This window comes from Rhinolophus ferrumequinum (assembly GCF_004115265.2).
Source record: "Rhinolophus ferrumequinum isolate MPI-CBG mRhiFer1 chromosome 3 unlocalized genomic scaffold, mRhiFer1_v1.p scaffold_36_arrow_ctg1_4, whole genome shotgun sequence".
Taxonomy (NCBI): Eukaryota; Metazoa; Chordata; class Mammalia; order Chiroptera; family Rhinolophidae; genus Rhinolophus; species Rhinolophus ferrumequinum.
Genome location: NW_022680354.1, coordinates 1,878,381 through 1,894,970, shown reverse-complemented (window position 1 = coordinate 1,894,970; position 16,590 = coordinate 1,878,381). Strand labels below are relative to the sequence as shown.

The 16,590-nt window shown below is 51.4% G+C and overlaps 1 protein-coding gene across 2 annotated transcripts in view; it reads right to left on the bottom strand.

Moving 5' to 3' along the window:
* Positions 1 to 16,590, bottom strand: part of SMOC2 (SPARC related modular calcium binding 2) — a 165,691-nt gene that overhangs the window by 100,758 nt on the left and 48,343 nt on the right. For both annotated transcript variants that reach the window (XM_033100475.1, XM_033100476.1), the window contains exons 3-4: positions 3,959 to 4,065; positions 2,829 to 2,928 (exon numbers count right to left, since the gene is read on the bottom strand). In XM_033100475.1, coding sequence (XP_032956366.1) covers positions 2,829 to 2,928; positions 3,959 to 4,065 — 207 coding nt within the window. The remainder of the gene's footprint in view (positions 1 to 2,828; positions 2,929 to 3,958; positions 4,066 to 16,590) is intronic.

Sequence of the window (16,590 nt, the reverse complement as noted above, 5' to 3'; positions counted from 1 at the left end):
CTCAGGCTGCCCTAAGAGCCAGGCTGACCTCCGAGCTCTGGGCTCTCGTCCTTCCACTTCCAGTGACTGTATTAGAACCACCTGTCACTGTCATCGACAGCAGCCACTCTCACTTTCCTCACTGCTTAGTTTTCCGCTGTGTAAACCGAGCAAACCACCCACGACCCTAATAAAAGCAGATCCCCAGGCCCAGCCGTGGGCCCCAGGTGTCTGTATCACTTCCAGGTCTACTGAGTGACAAGCAGCGTCTTTACAAGTTTCCTGGTGGTTACTGCTGAGGACAGATGTCTTGCCGTCAAAACAAGAACCACGAGGGCTGGTTAAGGACAGGCTGAGACCGGCACAAACACTACCTCATTCTTCCTACTGATGAATAGGAATTGGGGTGCTTCGCACTAATGCCATAAAAAATGCACAAATCCTCCCCTTTGGAAGGTCTTTCTGGGAGCCCTGAGGAGGTGGCGGTGGTGCAGGGGCTCCCCCTCCCACCACACGTGGCTGCGCTTCCTGCTGTGTCTGCGCGGGTGATAAACACGCACGTGCACCATCTGAGTGACAGCCACTGTGTATGGCTAAGCTCGCAATCTCTTTTTCTGATTTCCAAGTGGTTGCAGCATGTACCTATATGGTGAATTTGGTATAAATTCCAGGACAAAAGGTACCTACTGAACGCTGATGTTTCCCCAGTTTTGATAAGCGGGATGGGAACCGCTCCCTTCCTGACAGACAGTGGGTGTCGCGCCCTCATAAGTGCCAGGTAGGGGTGGGGGCGAACGCACCTGGACACTGAGGCCCTGGCCGTCTGCAGATGGAACCTCTGGACAGCTGTGACATGTCATTCATCACTGAGTCGTGCGAAGGGACGTCCCATTGTCCTACTTCTCTGCAGTTTCTGTGAGGTTGCGTCTACATCTGGGAAAACTTAAATTACATGCTGCCAAAGTTTATCATAAACTTCACACGTGTGTGTGTGTGTGTGTGGTGTGTGATCCTCCCAAAACTCTCCCTTGAACTGCAAAGTTTTCTCAAACTCCCCACAACTCTACAAAGTTTCACACATGTCCTAACCCAGGCACCTGCTCTCCCAGGCCCAAGGTTTTGCAAAATCAATACGTGAACATGACTGGGGACTAACAAAATTTTTCCATAACTGTGGGAGCTATGGAATAGATTAGCACCAGCAGGTGTGAGGCGACCTAGGCCAAGCCAGCAGGCAGCTCACAGCCACCAGACGCTGCCACGACAGCGAACGAGCCGCTCACGGAGAGCGGGGCTGAGAAGTCGGCCCGCTTAGCCCGCGCTGCACGTTTAATCTGAAATCCGTCGCCGCCCCCTCAGAAGCTCCCCACGTGGTAAACACTGGACCTTCACAAAAGGACACACGGCCCTTTCTCCCATAACCCATCATTGGGACCGAAAGCTCCAGATGGGTGTGAACAGAGTGGGGCATTTCTAGCCAGTGAAGTGTTACTAATACCTGGTTAGAAAAAAGAGTGTGCGTGAATAGTGGTTTGAGCCCAAAAGCGAAGTGTTACTTGGAGAATCTAAGAATTGCAGCAGATTTTGCACATGGTCTTCTCAGAAAGTTCTCTGGGATCCTACGGAATGCTTCCAAAGGGCTCACTGGAACCACAGACACAGCTATCACCCCACTTGTTCCTTTGTAAAGCAAGTCCGGACTCCAAAGGCTGCGATGTGGGTGAAGTGAGTGCGTGAAGCCGTCTTTCAGGGAGGGACACACGCGGACCCAACTTCATGTGCTCTGCTCTTTTTTCATTCACTCCATGCGTTTGTAAAAGAATTATTAGGTGCAATGTTAGCTCACTAAAAATATTTCTTTAGCCATCTTTAGGTCTTGATGAAAAAATAGTTTTAAAAAATAAATATATTTTAATTCCACATCATGTGCACCCCACGGTTTTGAAGTGGGGACCAGTCACCAGCAATATAAGCTTTCGTGTTACTGTTACTTACACATGTCATCATTCTGAGGGAGTTACGAGTTCTGTGCCGCGGCTCCCGCTATAAATGTCTGAGTCATGGCAGAATTTCTACTTATAAAACGCCTTCCTTTAAATAGAAAACAAATCTCAAAGAAAACTCGAAATGCCACTGTTGCAATATTGTACATGACAAATCAGGAAGGTGTTTTGTACTTTCTTATTGTTATACAATGATGTTTTGCCTATTTTCATAAGTCTAATCTAGAAACAGACACACAGACCATGAAATTTCGTCATAGATGATCTGACAGGTCTCCCCAAACAATTAATCAAAACTCAGGCTGCAGACCATTTTCAAATACAAATGATCTGAATGTTTCTAATGTTTTCGGTAAAATCTTAATGGAACACAGACTATTTTATAGCGTGTTCTCCTGCCAGGATTATTAACTCTGTACATCATGCCCTCTTCTGAGGAATAACACAAATAAACCATCTGGAGATGGAGCTATAAAGAATGATCCAGTTTTTCTGCAAACACATACATACAAAACCAGAATTTGTTGCTTTTCTTGCCAAAGAAAACATCGGGTCCTTTCCACCGTTGATTCGAGTCCTGGGAGTTATTTCTGAATATCAAGAATCACGAGTCCCTGTGACCTATCATGGTTCAGACCCGACCTTCTGTTGGAAAGCCGTCTTTAAAACAAAGTTTCGTCATAGTTTAGGGTTTGTCCAGTGACACAAACCCCTTCCCCTCGTTCCTCACAAGGCCACCAAAGCTGAGTTTCTTTTGAATCATGAGCAAACATAGGTAAGATGATCAGAAGATCAGCCCACCGATGTCAGTGGAAGGCGCCCCCCCATAAGTTAAATCAGACCTACCAGGGCACCGGGGTGTCTTGTGGGCCACGGCGGTGCCGCTGATGGGCCTTCCGTTGGGCGTGACACACCAGCAGTATCCCGTGTAGCTGTGACACTGGACCTGGAGAGGCGACAGGACAGCGGTCAGTACTCAAGTGCCTCCGTGGTGCTAAGGCCACTGTCCTTCTCTTAGGAGGCCCACTGCATCGCAATACTCGGCGGAGAGAGTGTGATGGCCTGGACTCAGCATTTGACAGAAAAACGCAACCGAGGGCGTTGACCGACAGCTGGCGTGTGCTGCCACCTGAACTGTTATCTACTCCTCACCATCTCTGAGATGGAGCCCAAGCCCGCATCTGACACCCGAGGCCCCCAGGGTCCAGCTGTTCAGGGTCTCTCAGGTGGCCCAGGGCTGAGTCAAGGAGAAGACACTGGTCAGCCCGTTAGCGGACAGTCTTTCCCTCGCACGCCTGGGTCCCTGGGCATCTGTCCGACTAGGCAGTGACACTGCCTGCAGTGCTAACCTGTCTCCATTGCTCTCTCTCTCTCTCCTTAGTCTTCCAAAGGTGAAATGATGGATTTAAAAATGTGTAGGGCTCCCGTTAGTGTCAGAGAGCCCACAGCAGATGCCGTGTTGTTTTTCCACCGAAAGCTACATAGTTGGCATTCAGGAATTCCTTTTCCTTAAGCAGGAGGAACAGTATGTGTGACGATAACGTTGGCATGCCTGAGAGAGGCGACCGAGTTACTGACCAAGCCCTCAGAGCAAAGCGAGAAGCTTCAGGGCCCACGGCCTCCGTGTCTGGAGTCTCGCGAGCTCATGGCTGGCACTCACGTTCTGATTCTAGTGCGAGCTCCACCAGAACTAAAATTACACTGAAAGCAGGTTCTCATCGGGTCAGCACGCTGGACAGCCGCACTGAGGAAGCTGCCCGTTCCCACCACACGGTAATGAAGGTGACCGTGGGGCAATGACACGAATATCTGCCCCAGGAAGGAATTCACACACACCTGCTCGTGAAGGTGAGGCTCAGGGGGGCTCGCGCTCCACCGTGTGAAGGGCGGTTTCCCGCTGCCACCCTGGCCGTCTCCTTCCTCTAGCTCTGTTCCCCACCGCTGGCCCTCCCCACGGCTCAGGCGCAGTTTGTAACCTGACTGTAGGTGCCGTCATCGTTGCATTCCGGAATGAACACCTGCTGGAGCTCCTTCCGGGCCTGTTCCTGGGTGTACTTCCTCTCGGCCACACACCTGGACACGTCTGCAGGAAAACACAGAGCAGAGACGGCTGTCGTGACACAGGAAGATGGAAGACGCGAACGCGTGAGTCACAGAGGAGCGTGCAGACGGCCGAGGCTGGAGGGTCCCCTGGGAGAGCAAGCCCGAGCAGAATGGCAGGCCTCGAGCTGCACGCACACTGTGTGTCACACAGTGACAGGCTCGTGTGGTCAGGGAGCGGGGTCTCCTGTGCACTGAGGGAAGCAGAGGCCCAGGAAAGGTTTCTGGTTTAGCCTGGTGCAACGTGGGCAATGGAGACGCAGCAGCTGCAGTGCAGGCCCAGGCCGACTCTATAGGCACAAGGACGGCCGTCTAAGTACATGGGGTCCAGTCCACACACCACGAGGGGCTGGGTCTCAAACCACTGTTAGAATCAGACCAAATACACTGGTCCAGACGGAGGGAGTGCTAGGGTGACTCGAGGGCACGTGACATCCTGGCCCTCAGCTGGGGGCCCCGGGGACCTGCCCAGTCTGCAGACCACCGTTGTGAGGAAACAAGCCATGGTGGCCTCTTCTTTCAGCAGCTACGTTTCCTAGGACCTCAGAATGACACTAAGCTCCCAACTTTAAGTGTGACGATGCATTAGATAAAAAGGGTCCTATCTACTTAGCACTCCTCTCATCCGTCCCAACTTTTCGCACACTCATGTTAAAATTACGACAACATAATTTGACGTAAAGCACGGTGGTCCTTCTGCTTCTTAGGAAGATACGCATCAGAACTCAAGAAAGTAGTGGAAAAGTCTAACAACATTGAAGCGTAACAGGTCCCGCGCTGGACACCACGGCCGTCCATGGGCACCGCGCGTGTGTGAGTGACGGCCCTGAGCAGCCCAGCCCGGAAGCTTCTCCCCCTCAGCTGTGTAGTCTGCACTGCGCCCACACTGCCTGGGAACCAGAAAGGGCGCTGGGTGCGACTTCCCGTGAAAGGGTTGATGGTGCAACTACCCTGGCCAGGTCCCCTCTCTGCCTGAACCCAGCCAGGGAAGCTGGCTCAAGGAGGGCCCATGCCCAGCTGACAAGAGGCTGTGCAGTCCCCACCCCAGGCCTCAGGCCCTGGGATACAACCGCAAGGACAACTCCCACTGCATTCAGCCTTGTATAATGCAGCTCATTTGAATGTTAAACCTTGCAAGGAATGGCTTTCCCAACTTTTCTTAAGCGTTTCCAGATTTAAATAACAAGTTATCCAGATCTTCACAGCCCTCTGGACGTGGCCACCGCCCAGCGTCTTTAGTTGGTGACTTTCTGATTGCCTGGTAGTAAAAGCTACTGGCTGCACAGTGCCATCTGGGCAGCAGCCCCCAGGCTCCGGGCCGCTGGCGACAGCTCCGGGTGTCCGTGTGCTGACACAGCCCCTGCCGGTGGAGGCTCCGAGCCTGGGCTGCGGGGTGCCGTGGGCAGGCTGCCCGCCGCACAGACCCTCACGGGCTCAGGGCTGCCATCCGCATGGACGCTTGGCCTGCCAACCCACTCAGCAACGTGGTTTTAATGCAGTCTGTGTTTAGCTGACGAGGAATCACTGTTTGCTGGACCTCTGTCCCGTGTTTGGAAGACAACCTGTGGTTTGACTGTCTAAAGAGAAAGTATGATATGCAGGGTCTCTGCACGGGTGCAGACGGAGGTACAAATTACATCTCATGCTGGAGCTCTCGTGGAACATGCCAGAAGGCGTACATTTTCCAAACCCCGCATGGGCCCTGTTCCCGGCTTGGATGCCTTCTTTTAAAGACGTCACATCTACCCTTGGCCGGACGGTTCTGGAACCTGCACCCTCGTGTTTGATAGAGTAGGAATCCTAGGTCTGTGCCTGCGTGTTGCTAACCATTTAATCGGAGGAAACTGTGGGCCTGTGTCCACTGTCCCTTGGAAAAAAGTCTGTCACCACCTGAGGTGGCTTGCCTCAAGCCACCTGCTTATTGTTCCCCATTCCAGATCCTCTGAGTCAGGTGCAAGGGCTTTACCACAGAGAAGAGTCTGAGCAGCAGCCCCCAAACCAGGATGCTGAGACTCACAATAGCTTGAGGGGTTTCCTCCAAAACTGAGGCCACCCCCCTGTGCTATTTTTGTTTTGTTATTTACTTTGTTGTGGTAAGAACCCGGAACCTGAGATCCACCCTCTCAGACAACACACTGCGGTGAGTGAGTGTCACGTCACAGACCTCCCTCCGGCCTGTCCTCAGCTCATCTGCTATCGTCCCCAGTGTCCTGAATGTCACTTCACACCATTGCCTGACTAACGTCTACACACTGTCCGCGAAATTCAATGACCCCTGACAGCAATCACAGCACGAAGCACACCTTCGAAGTTATATTAGTCCCAATTTCCCCTTTTATATCACCTCTGAAGAACACAACGAAAAGGCTCACACTTTCCCTCGAGGCTCTAGGTGCAGGTCCCAACCTGTCCCCTGGCTGGAGTGTAACTATCTGTGCACTCATGCTTAGATTAGAAATTAAGCAGGTCCTGAACTGTTCAGTGCCTTGTTGAGGTTTCACTCTGGACAATTTACTTTTAACTGTTTGAAAATTAAATCCTCAGAACACAAACACCATAATTTTTTTATTATGACGCAACTACACAAAACGTAAAATTCATCATTTTAGCCATTTTAAAGTGTATGATTCAGTGGCGTTTAGCTCGCCCACAACGTTGTGTAACCACCTCCTCCATCGGGTTCCAGAACATTTCCCCCCCCCAAAAGGAAACCCAGGCCACTGAGGAGCCACTCCCACCCCTCCCCCAACTGCCCAGCTGCTCTTGGTCTCTGTGGCTTTGCCTGTTCTGGACATTTCATAGAAGTGGACTCATCGAAGACGTGGCCTTTTGTGACTGGATTCTTGCAGCTGGCATGTTTCGAGGTCATCCACGTTATAGCGTGTGCCAGCAAGCACGCCATCCCTTCTTATGGCAGAATGACGTGCCGCTGTGTGGATAAAGCACCGTTTGTCTGTTCACCTGCAGACGGCACCTGGGTGTTCCCACCTTTTGGCCACTGTGCATAACGCTGCTGTGGACACCCACAGACACGTTTTCGTGTGAACAGGTTTTCAAGTCCTTTGGATCTGGACCTAGGATGGCAATTTCTGCACCTGTGATGATTCTGTGTTTACCTTCCAAACAAAGCACTAAACTATTTTCCACAGCAGCTGAACCATGTTACATCCCTGTCAAACGGGACAAAGGTTTTGTTCTACATCCTCACCGCTACGTATGTCCTGTCTTTTTCACTTTTTATTGTTACTAGCCATGAAGTGGTATCACATCACTTTTTGGCTCACAGTGATTTGTCAACTCTATGCTCAATGTTTACCTCGTAGGAAAATTCCTCAGAAGTGAAAATTATAATATTAATATCTTCATGCAATAAAATACTATTTTAATCTTCTTCTAAGCAAAGATAACCACTGTACTAGACCAAAGGAAAATGATCTGGTGCACATTTGCTCACCTATGTTTAGAGAGCTTTGTTTGTACCCAAAACAGCAGGAGCTCCAGAAGGATCCACTGTGCTCAGCAAGCTTCCCTAACAACAGGCTTCCCACAGGAAAAATTGTGAGGAGTTGTGGGTTAGTCACAGTGAGCTTAGTAAGCAACTCATTTACCTGGTTAGTAATCTGCTCTCTCAGTTGAGTAGTAAAATAGATTCCTTTTCCAGTGTGATCACAAAACTTGTTTAGACATCAAGATGCATCAGTCATAGCAGCTATCAAAATGCAATGCTCGCTATAAACTAGAAACAAACGACGATGCTTTACAATGGCTGTTTCTAACGACGTTTTTCATTTAATCAGGAAGCAAATAATTTCCTTTTTTGCTAAAATCACTCCAAACAGGATTAAGCAACACTTGGAAGAGAACTTTGCTGAAGAATTTGGAAAGCAGCCATTAGATGCGACTGAGAGCTTGACCAGAATGAGGTCAGGAAACATGATGTTCGCATGTGACCCTGGACTCAACACTCTCTCAGCTCTCCTTGTGGGGTCACCTGTCCGGCACACCGCAGCGACGAGGTAACGGGAAGCGTGAGCCAGTGTTCCTTGAGCCCCTGTGTTTGTCTCCCACGGTGTGTAGCTCACACCAGAGATGGAGCATGACAAGTTCCTTGTATGCAGGCGGGAATCCCCGGGAACACGGAATGGCTGCAGCATCCCATCGTGTTAACACACAACGAGAGGTCCGCTAGATAGTTTTCTGGTCAGCAGACCCACTGACTCTGATTCTAGGCTGGCACTGAGTGGGTATTAAGTGGGCACAGTGCTGTAAGCCGCAGGGTCAGCTCAGCTGTCACGGCTGTGCCCTCGTGGCCCAGTTTGGGGCCTGGCACAGGCGAGCCCGGCGTTAGAAGGTGGGAGCTGGACCAGCAAGAGCAGCCAGATGAACGGAGCGTGCTCTTCTCGGTAGTGGTCGCAGATGGATAGCCCCAGGTGGGCGTGCCTTTCGTTTCGATTGGCACCTAATGATGACAGACACTGTGTTTCAAAAGTTGTGATACTTTTCCCACCTATCATTTTGAAGGTCAGACTCAGAAAAATTAAGAATTCTGTGTTGCAATGTTCTTTGGCATAAATAAAATATCCTTTCCCTTCTGAATACAGACAGACGTGCTGTGATAAATGGGCAGAACGCCCACCCGCCCCGCCCCCACCAACGTGCAGGCGCTCAGTGAAGTTTGTAACATTTCACTGGAGAGGAAAGGAACTTAGTTTTCATTTTCAGTAAGTAGTATAGCTGTAAATGCTTGAGGACAGAGACAAACTATAATAGGAACACCCTGACTACTAATGGGGGTTGCCAAGTCATGCAGGAAAAAATGAAAATAAACTGCAAACTATTGCAAGAATACATTATTCAGACGGTTTTTGACGGCATTCCTACAGGAAATAACTGATCCTACGATCTCTCTGATAATTGATAACCACAACTATCAAAGCAGCAAAGTAGGTCATTATACAAGAGGTCAGCAAACCTTTTCTGGGAAGTCTGGCTATAACCTCCAGGGGGGCGGAGCCGATCCAAGCCCGCTCTGCAATGAGCGCAGACTCCAGGGAGTGCTGAAGCCAGCAGAGAACTGCTCACTACTATTCTTAAAAAGTCTGTGTGTTTCTGATCATTGCGGGGCCAGGGGAGCGACGATGCCACCTCTTGTTACGAGGCCTTCAATCTATAGAGAGGGACCTTTCCAACATCAGACCTGCTAGCACACCATGAAGGAGCCAAGGGACACCGGTTTGGGTAAGATTCCTGCCAGAGACAGGCTCAGAGCGAGCGAGCACCACCATGCTCGACGGTTATCCAGATAGCAGGCCTGCAGAAGGAAGAAATCGAATAGATATAGCCTGGAGCAGGGCCAAAGACCCGGCCTAGAGGCCTGGGAAGAAAAGAGAGTCACACACACAGACACACGCACACACGCACACACACACACACACAGACACACACACACGCACACACACACGCACACGCACACGCACACACACACAGGCACAGCCCACATAGACTTCTTTCATGCAAATACCTGTTTCACTGAAGAAAACAACAGCAGGCTAACAACTGATTTATAGGAACTAAGTGCCCTTTTGGGCTTCCGCCAGCCCCCAGACGCAGCTACAGGCGACAGCCGTCCCCACAGACGACATCATCCGACGCTTAAGGAGAGTGGCAGGTGATGAAGCGTCTGACGTAAGGGCTTGTTAGGCGCACTTTTCTGATCAGAAAAATCACCAAACAGAAGGGATTCTCAGTGCTCTCTGGTCCAACTACCTACTTTAAAGGCGAGACGACACGGCCGAATGTGCCCCCCAGGCGGTCAGAGGCCCAGCAGGCGTCCTCTCACAAGGCTCTGTGATCCTGACCTTGGTAGCACCAGAAAACCCGGCAGCTGGCAAGATGCGGGCGCAGGTCCTCGCCCGCTGCTCCTGGTCCCCTGGGCGCCAGCTGGCGTGCTCCTGCTCCAAGCACCACATGGAGAGCCACGGCGGGTGGGGCTCCTGTCAGGCTGGGCGGGACGGTGACGCCACCGTCTTCAGTGATGAGTGCGAAGAGGCCTGAGCAGGTCGCAGGGCAGTCACTACACTTAGGTTTTTATCATTTTTTAATAAAAATTCAGTAAAAGCTACGTAGAGGACACACTGTGGCAACACTGTGGAGCATGGCCGTGACGGGCTCCTTGGACCTTAAAGAAAGGACACCTGACAACCCCATTCGTTTCAGGCACGGCAAGCCCTGCTGACCGTCAGTGGGTTACCGCCTTCCACTGAATTTCTAAAACGTGCGTGCACAGCAGCGTAAGCTGTCTTTTTCCACAGGACTTGACAGAAGGCACACTGAGCCCAGCGTCCTGAGATGCCGATCCATGGGCCACCCTCGGAGCACATGTCCCCAAGGGGAAGGCGCTGCTGCTGACGGCTGACATGGCCCTGGTCCCCAGGTAGGGACAATCAGGGCTGTCCTGAGACCCTCGTGCCCTTGCTGTCCCTCGCCTCAGGGGATCCCCTAATAGAAGGTGTGACACCAAACGACTGCTCTGACCACCACCAACAAGACTGAAGCAGCCGCCAGTCTCTACAGAGCTGCAGAGACGGTTCCGGGCGGTGGCCGTGGTGTGAGGGCTCAGCACACAGTCCCAGGGTCATGCGGCCACGGGCTTCCTCAGGGAACGCCAAGATCAACGCTTGTCTGAGCAGGTCGGACCAGTGGGAAGGCCCTGGGTCAATGCAGACACTGAGATTTCTGTGCAATGGTGGCTTCTTGGCCAGGCTGCCTCTGCCTGTCCCCCTGGGGTCCTCGCAGGGAGAGAGCAGGGCTCTGCAAACGCGTCACGATACTGGCACTGGTCACAGTGCCCCCCACGCTGTGGGGTGCCATCTGCCTCCATCACGACCCTGCTGGCTCCTGTGGCCCTGTCCTATGTGCCGGCTTGCTGGTCACAGGGTCCACCACTGCCATGGTGGCCAGGACAGCGACCAGGAGCCACTGGCAGCTGACCCGGAAAGCTTTCTGGAACAACATTCCTTTCCTTACACATTGGCCCATGTTAGGCTCTCGGTCTCGGAAAACTCCTCGGACGCTGCCTGGTCAGATACCTGTTATGATTTCAGTTCCAGGAATCTCACCATCGTTCCAGCATCTCCTGGTACTTGACTCTCCTCCTGCTTCTCCTTCTATTCAGCTATTTTAACTTAATGCCAGAAATTTTGTTGAAAAGAAAGACAGCCCCAGTGGTCTCAGATTAAAAGAAAACAGTAATGTGTTTGCTGAGTTCTAAAAACACAAATTGCACACATTTCTCAAAAATTATGAGAAACCTGTTCCATGTGAAGCCCTCTTTCTACTCAGGGTCAATGGCGATCGTCACGTGAAATGCATAAAACATTTCAATCCAACTTAGTTAAACAGGGATGGAAATATTTAAGTCGTCGTTTCCACAGCAGTGCTTCCCGGAGGACAGGAGTATGGGACTGTCCCCCACCAGACATGTGACCTGCCCTCAAAATATGCAGCCCAGCACTCGCCAAGTCGATCCCATGAAACACACGCCAAGTCCCGCACGGGGATCGGGCAGAGGAACGTCAGCGGTTACTCGTGTGACCTGAGGGACATCAGGACACGTCATCTCCTCTTTCACATTCAGAGCAGAAAGCTCTCACCTGGGTGTGCTGTGAATGTCAGTGTTTGTGCCCTTAGACAACAGAGCAGGTGGCAGCGGGGACACCTGTCTTCAGGTCCCGTCAGCAGCAGGGCTCACTGTGAACTGGTTCCGCCACAATGGCTCACGCAGGCCAGGGGGTGTTAAGTGCTGGATCTGGGGGGCTGGGCTGGTAAGCGACCGGCAGCGTACTCCAGCCTGGGTGAAGGACAGTCCCCTGTGATGAGGTCCTATTTCTGCCATGAGCCCCAATCCAAGCAAAAGGCTGCTTCTGGAGGGAAACGCAGATTAGAGCCCGGAACCCCTTTCCAGGGCCACCCCCAAGATGAGGGCTAAAAGCAGGACCTCCGAGTCCCAGCACTTCACCCAAACCTGGCACGTCCCAGGTGCATATGGCCCTCTTATTTGAAAACCTGCCGCCTGGCCAACAATCTCTCGTTAAAGGGGCTTTAACATCTGCTGGCCATGGCCGCTGAAGCACCAAACGAACAGGACTTTGAAGTCTGTGGGTACCTGTGCATTCTTTCATTTCAGTCCTTTTGATTTAAATTAAACTTGCTTTTACGAGGTAAGTTGTATTTTTCCCTACTTCTCCCTTACCGCATTTTTTTGTGTTACAAATTTATGGTATGAAATTTGCTTAATGAAGTAAGTGAAAATGCCCACCAAGGGAATTATCCAGAAAAGTTAGGCTGGATCCAAACACACGTAAGGTAACAAAGGTATTACTTATGGAGACATCTGTGTTTAACAGGAATTCACGCCCTGTCCAGCAGCAGCCCGGTCTTGACCCTGCAGGCAGGCGTGGCAGAGGGCCGAGATGGAAGGCCATGGGGACAGGCCACCTCCACCAGCTGTGGGACACGGACGCTCTGGCCTTGGATTTCCAGCCAGAGACCTGGACTGCAGTCCAGGTCCCACTAACGCTCACAGATGCCAAATGCAGACGCTCAATGTGGCGCCAAATTAGGCGCTGCGGCAGGACACTGGATTGGGGTTATCCAATGGAACGTGGTCGGAAAAGGAACACAAAACTCACCACTTCCACAGCTCTTGTTCTCACAGGCTCCGCTTGCATAGGCGATGGCTTCTAGAAGCTTCTCTAAAGAGATCACCTGATATTTGAATGTACTCTTAAATCGCTCCCTGTTTGTCAGCACAGGTGACTGAGGTGTATAACCACAGCCGAGGCCTGAAGCTCCGGGCCAAGCGTCCTGCAATCGATGTGTTTGGTGTCACGAAGCAGACGCAGAGGGACAGGGCCCAGTCCCTTCCAGCCGTGTGCTTGTGGCTGCCACCTTCCCGACCCTGTGGCCATGCTGCGCCCATGGTGAGACTGCACATTGTCCCCGTCCCGGACCACCGACCAGGCACGCTGTCCTTCCTGGCAGAGGTGCGAGAACTCCGAGAGCGGAGCTGTCTAGGGCCGAAAGGACAAGTGTGGACAGAGACACCGTTCCTGTTGGGCATGTGTCCCGGTGAGAAAACTGCTTCTTCCGTGAGGCTGGGCTCTCCCAGGGCCCCAGGGCTGACTCGGTCTTCGTTGAAGTCACAGCAAGCACATTGCAGTGTCTGGGCAGGTCAAGAGGTTTTGGGGGCCCTGTTTTCATGGCCCCTGTGATGGGGGTACCACCGGGAACTGGATGAGCCCCATTACTGAGCCTGGAGACCCCTCTGCCACCTCACCTTGGCAGTGTGGGCTGTTCTGTCACTGCAGGACCCCGAAATCCACTGAAGGACGGTTGGAGGAGAGCTGCATGTGCCGGCACTGAGGTTCCCCGGAAAGGCTGACACGGCCATCTCAGCGCACGGGGGAGGCAGCTCCCGGTTGCGTGGCTCTGTCCTGAGGTGCCTCTGAACCAGAGCTGGGTCAGATGCAGAGGGAATAAAACCTACCCGTCCTCATTCAGGTGACTCTTCAAGGAGCCATTCAGTAAGAAAAAAATGTTAAGTATTAAGTTCATTAATCCTAAGGAACATATCAGAATCTCTTGGAAAAAACCTGATTGAAGCTAATTAATCACATAATTTTAGAATCACATAGAATGACGCTGCCTCAGGATTACCAGTTGTCCCCCTGAACAAACTAAGATTGTGTGTATGTGTGTATCTCTATTAAATGAATCCGAGAATTTTCACTTACGTTTTCTCCAAGGAAATTAAAAATAGCATACAGTTTACTAAAACCCAAATGACCACTGAGAAAACAGCTACAAGGACAAAATAATCGTATCGAACGATAGGACTCCAGGTGGTTGAGATTTGGGCCGGTGTTTTCTGCTGTTTTCTAAGGATGGGAAGGGATGGTTAGGGAGACAAAGGAGTTTTTCATGCACAAAAACCTTCTTTAAAGCTGTGTCCTGCGTTTCCCCATCACCACAGACAGATCTCAAGCAAACGTCCTTTAGCTGACAAAGCACCCAGCTTGCTGCCGCTAAATTCAGAGTTTCAGTATGTTTTCTATTGTAGCTAGTACATATAATTTAAAGAAACAATTTCAAATGCAGCTAATTTGAATGATTATCATCTTTACTTTTATGAAAATTTTCTAAAGAAAGACATTCCTATTTGTGTTTTAACGTTTTAAAACTATTTCCCTACTAAAATTTAATTTGTGAACCACATTGGTTTTGTTCAACAAGTTATAGCTCTTTATTTTTAATGCATCTTCCAAATTAACACTATTTCCAGTTTGGGCCAGAGGTAGGCGAAAGCTCCCCCCACAGGTTCACGTCCTGGGTGACCAGGTACACTAGGTGGTCCTGTCATCACAGACCAGCTGTTCCCAATGGGCTGGAGCCCCCACCCCGCCCCGCAGGTCAGGGTCGGGGTGCTGCTGAAATGCATATCCTCTGCCCCAATCTCTGAGGCTGATTTTCAGGTCTGGGGGTGGCCCCAAAGACTAGCCCCTCCAAGTAGCCCCAAGCTGATGCCATGCGGCCCGTCCCAGGGCCACACCTTGCCTGGGTGGGCCCTGCCTGGCCCATGGGCTCACGTCAGTAGGGCAAGCCTTGTGTTTTTGGACTCAGGGTGACAGTCCCACTGCAGTACATTCCTTCAAGTATGAAGGAACTCTGCTCGCTGCGCTGTTTCCCTTGCAAACCCACCAGCAGAGTGAAATGGAACTATTTTCACTGGGCAGAAACTGATTCCTTCACTCTGCCAGTCCCGTGAGGAGCAGCCCAGGCCTTGGGCACAACGAGGCTGACCCAGGGTACGCTCGTCACCTGAGGGCCTGGAAACCCCGGTCAAAGGCCCAGTGGAGGTGGGCAGGGGCCATGTGAGCTGAGCTGGGCACACAGGCCCGACACAGGGCCACCTCCACGCATCCACCCTCTTTCTGCCCCAGCTACCTATGGCTTTCCTTCCGCCTGCCGAGGCAGAACAAATTACAGATCTAATGTTCCAGCTCCCACTGTCTGCTCGCCCGCTGTCCTAGCCCCTCGGGTAACGTCCTCACGTGTGTCAGCCTTGTGCTGGGACCCTCATGACGCATGTGGTGTGTGTGTGGGGGGGTGGGAGGGGCAACCCCACCAGTGGCATCCGACCGCAGGGCAGGCGTGGCCTGAGTCCCACAAGCCCTTCTCCACCACACCCTCATACAGAGCAACGTGCCAGGCTCTCTGCCTGCAGAACCACTGTCGCTTCAGCTCAGGCCCTGGCCCTCAAGTACTCTGCTGATGAACAAACCACAGCAGCAGAAAATATCCTCAGAACGTGTAACCGCCGGTTACAGGCACAGCTACAGGCAAAAGCAAAGAGGAAAGAGGACGTCAGGTCCTGCCCAGTGCCCGTGGAGCTGCAGCAAACACACGTGGGGACAGGGCTTGTCCCACGTCAAGATCTCAGCCCTGGTCAAGATCTCAGCGCTGAGATCAGAGCATTCCCTAGGGGGCCTACAGGAGCAACACCCAGGCCGAAGGGACAGGGCGAATGCTATCTTTGTCACGTCAGGGTGTGACTTAAATCCGTCACCTAGGATATGGCATTAGGACAGGACGAAAGAGCAAATCACCCCAACGTGGCCCAGCTTGGGGATGGGACAGGAGGCTCCTGTGGCCAGCAGACCTGTGCTCTGCTTCCCCAGAGCTAACCACAGACTGTCACCCCAGAGCACTGTGTGCTCTTGTCTCCTGGAGCAGGGTTTCCGGGCAGGAATTCCCGCCCATTCTCAGGAATTGTTTTCGCTTTTCTGTTCCCGAATCCCAAGAAAAGTTGGTTGGGAAATCGGGAAAATCAGTTCCTTGAACCCAGGTGGTTGGTAGTATCGGCCGTCACTTTGTGGAAACGATTCATTGTGGAGAACAGAAAATAGTTGATATCTCAGTATTCGAGAACGGGAAAGCGAAAAAATTCCTGAGAACGGGCGGGAATTCCCGCCCAGAAAACCTATCCTAGAGAATAAGATAAAGAAGTTAAATCTCTTTCTGAACAGAACTGTTTATGTTTGAAACATCAACCTGTTTTTCTGAGTCAAACTTCTCATCAGTGTGGGAAGTATTTCACTGCTTTGTTCTAAGCAAGCTACTTAACTCGAAGTCTGATTCTCAAAGCAGGAAAATCAGAAATTACACATGTAAAATTAGCACAAAACAATCACTGGCAGCGGTCCAGGTGAATTGTACACATCCCATTTGCTAAACGGTGAAATAAGAAAGAGCTGAAACAACCAACAACAAACTTCGGTGACAAGAACTTTAAAAGACACTGGAAACATTCTGTGAAACTCTCGGACAAATGTGTGTCATGATGTCATAAAACATTCTAAGAAAATAGAGCACTAATGGAGTGAGAAAAGCCTCTGCTCGAGACAGTCCCAAAAATCACTGTCCTGCCTTACGTGCTCTGAAAAAACTT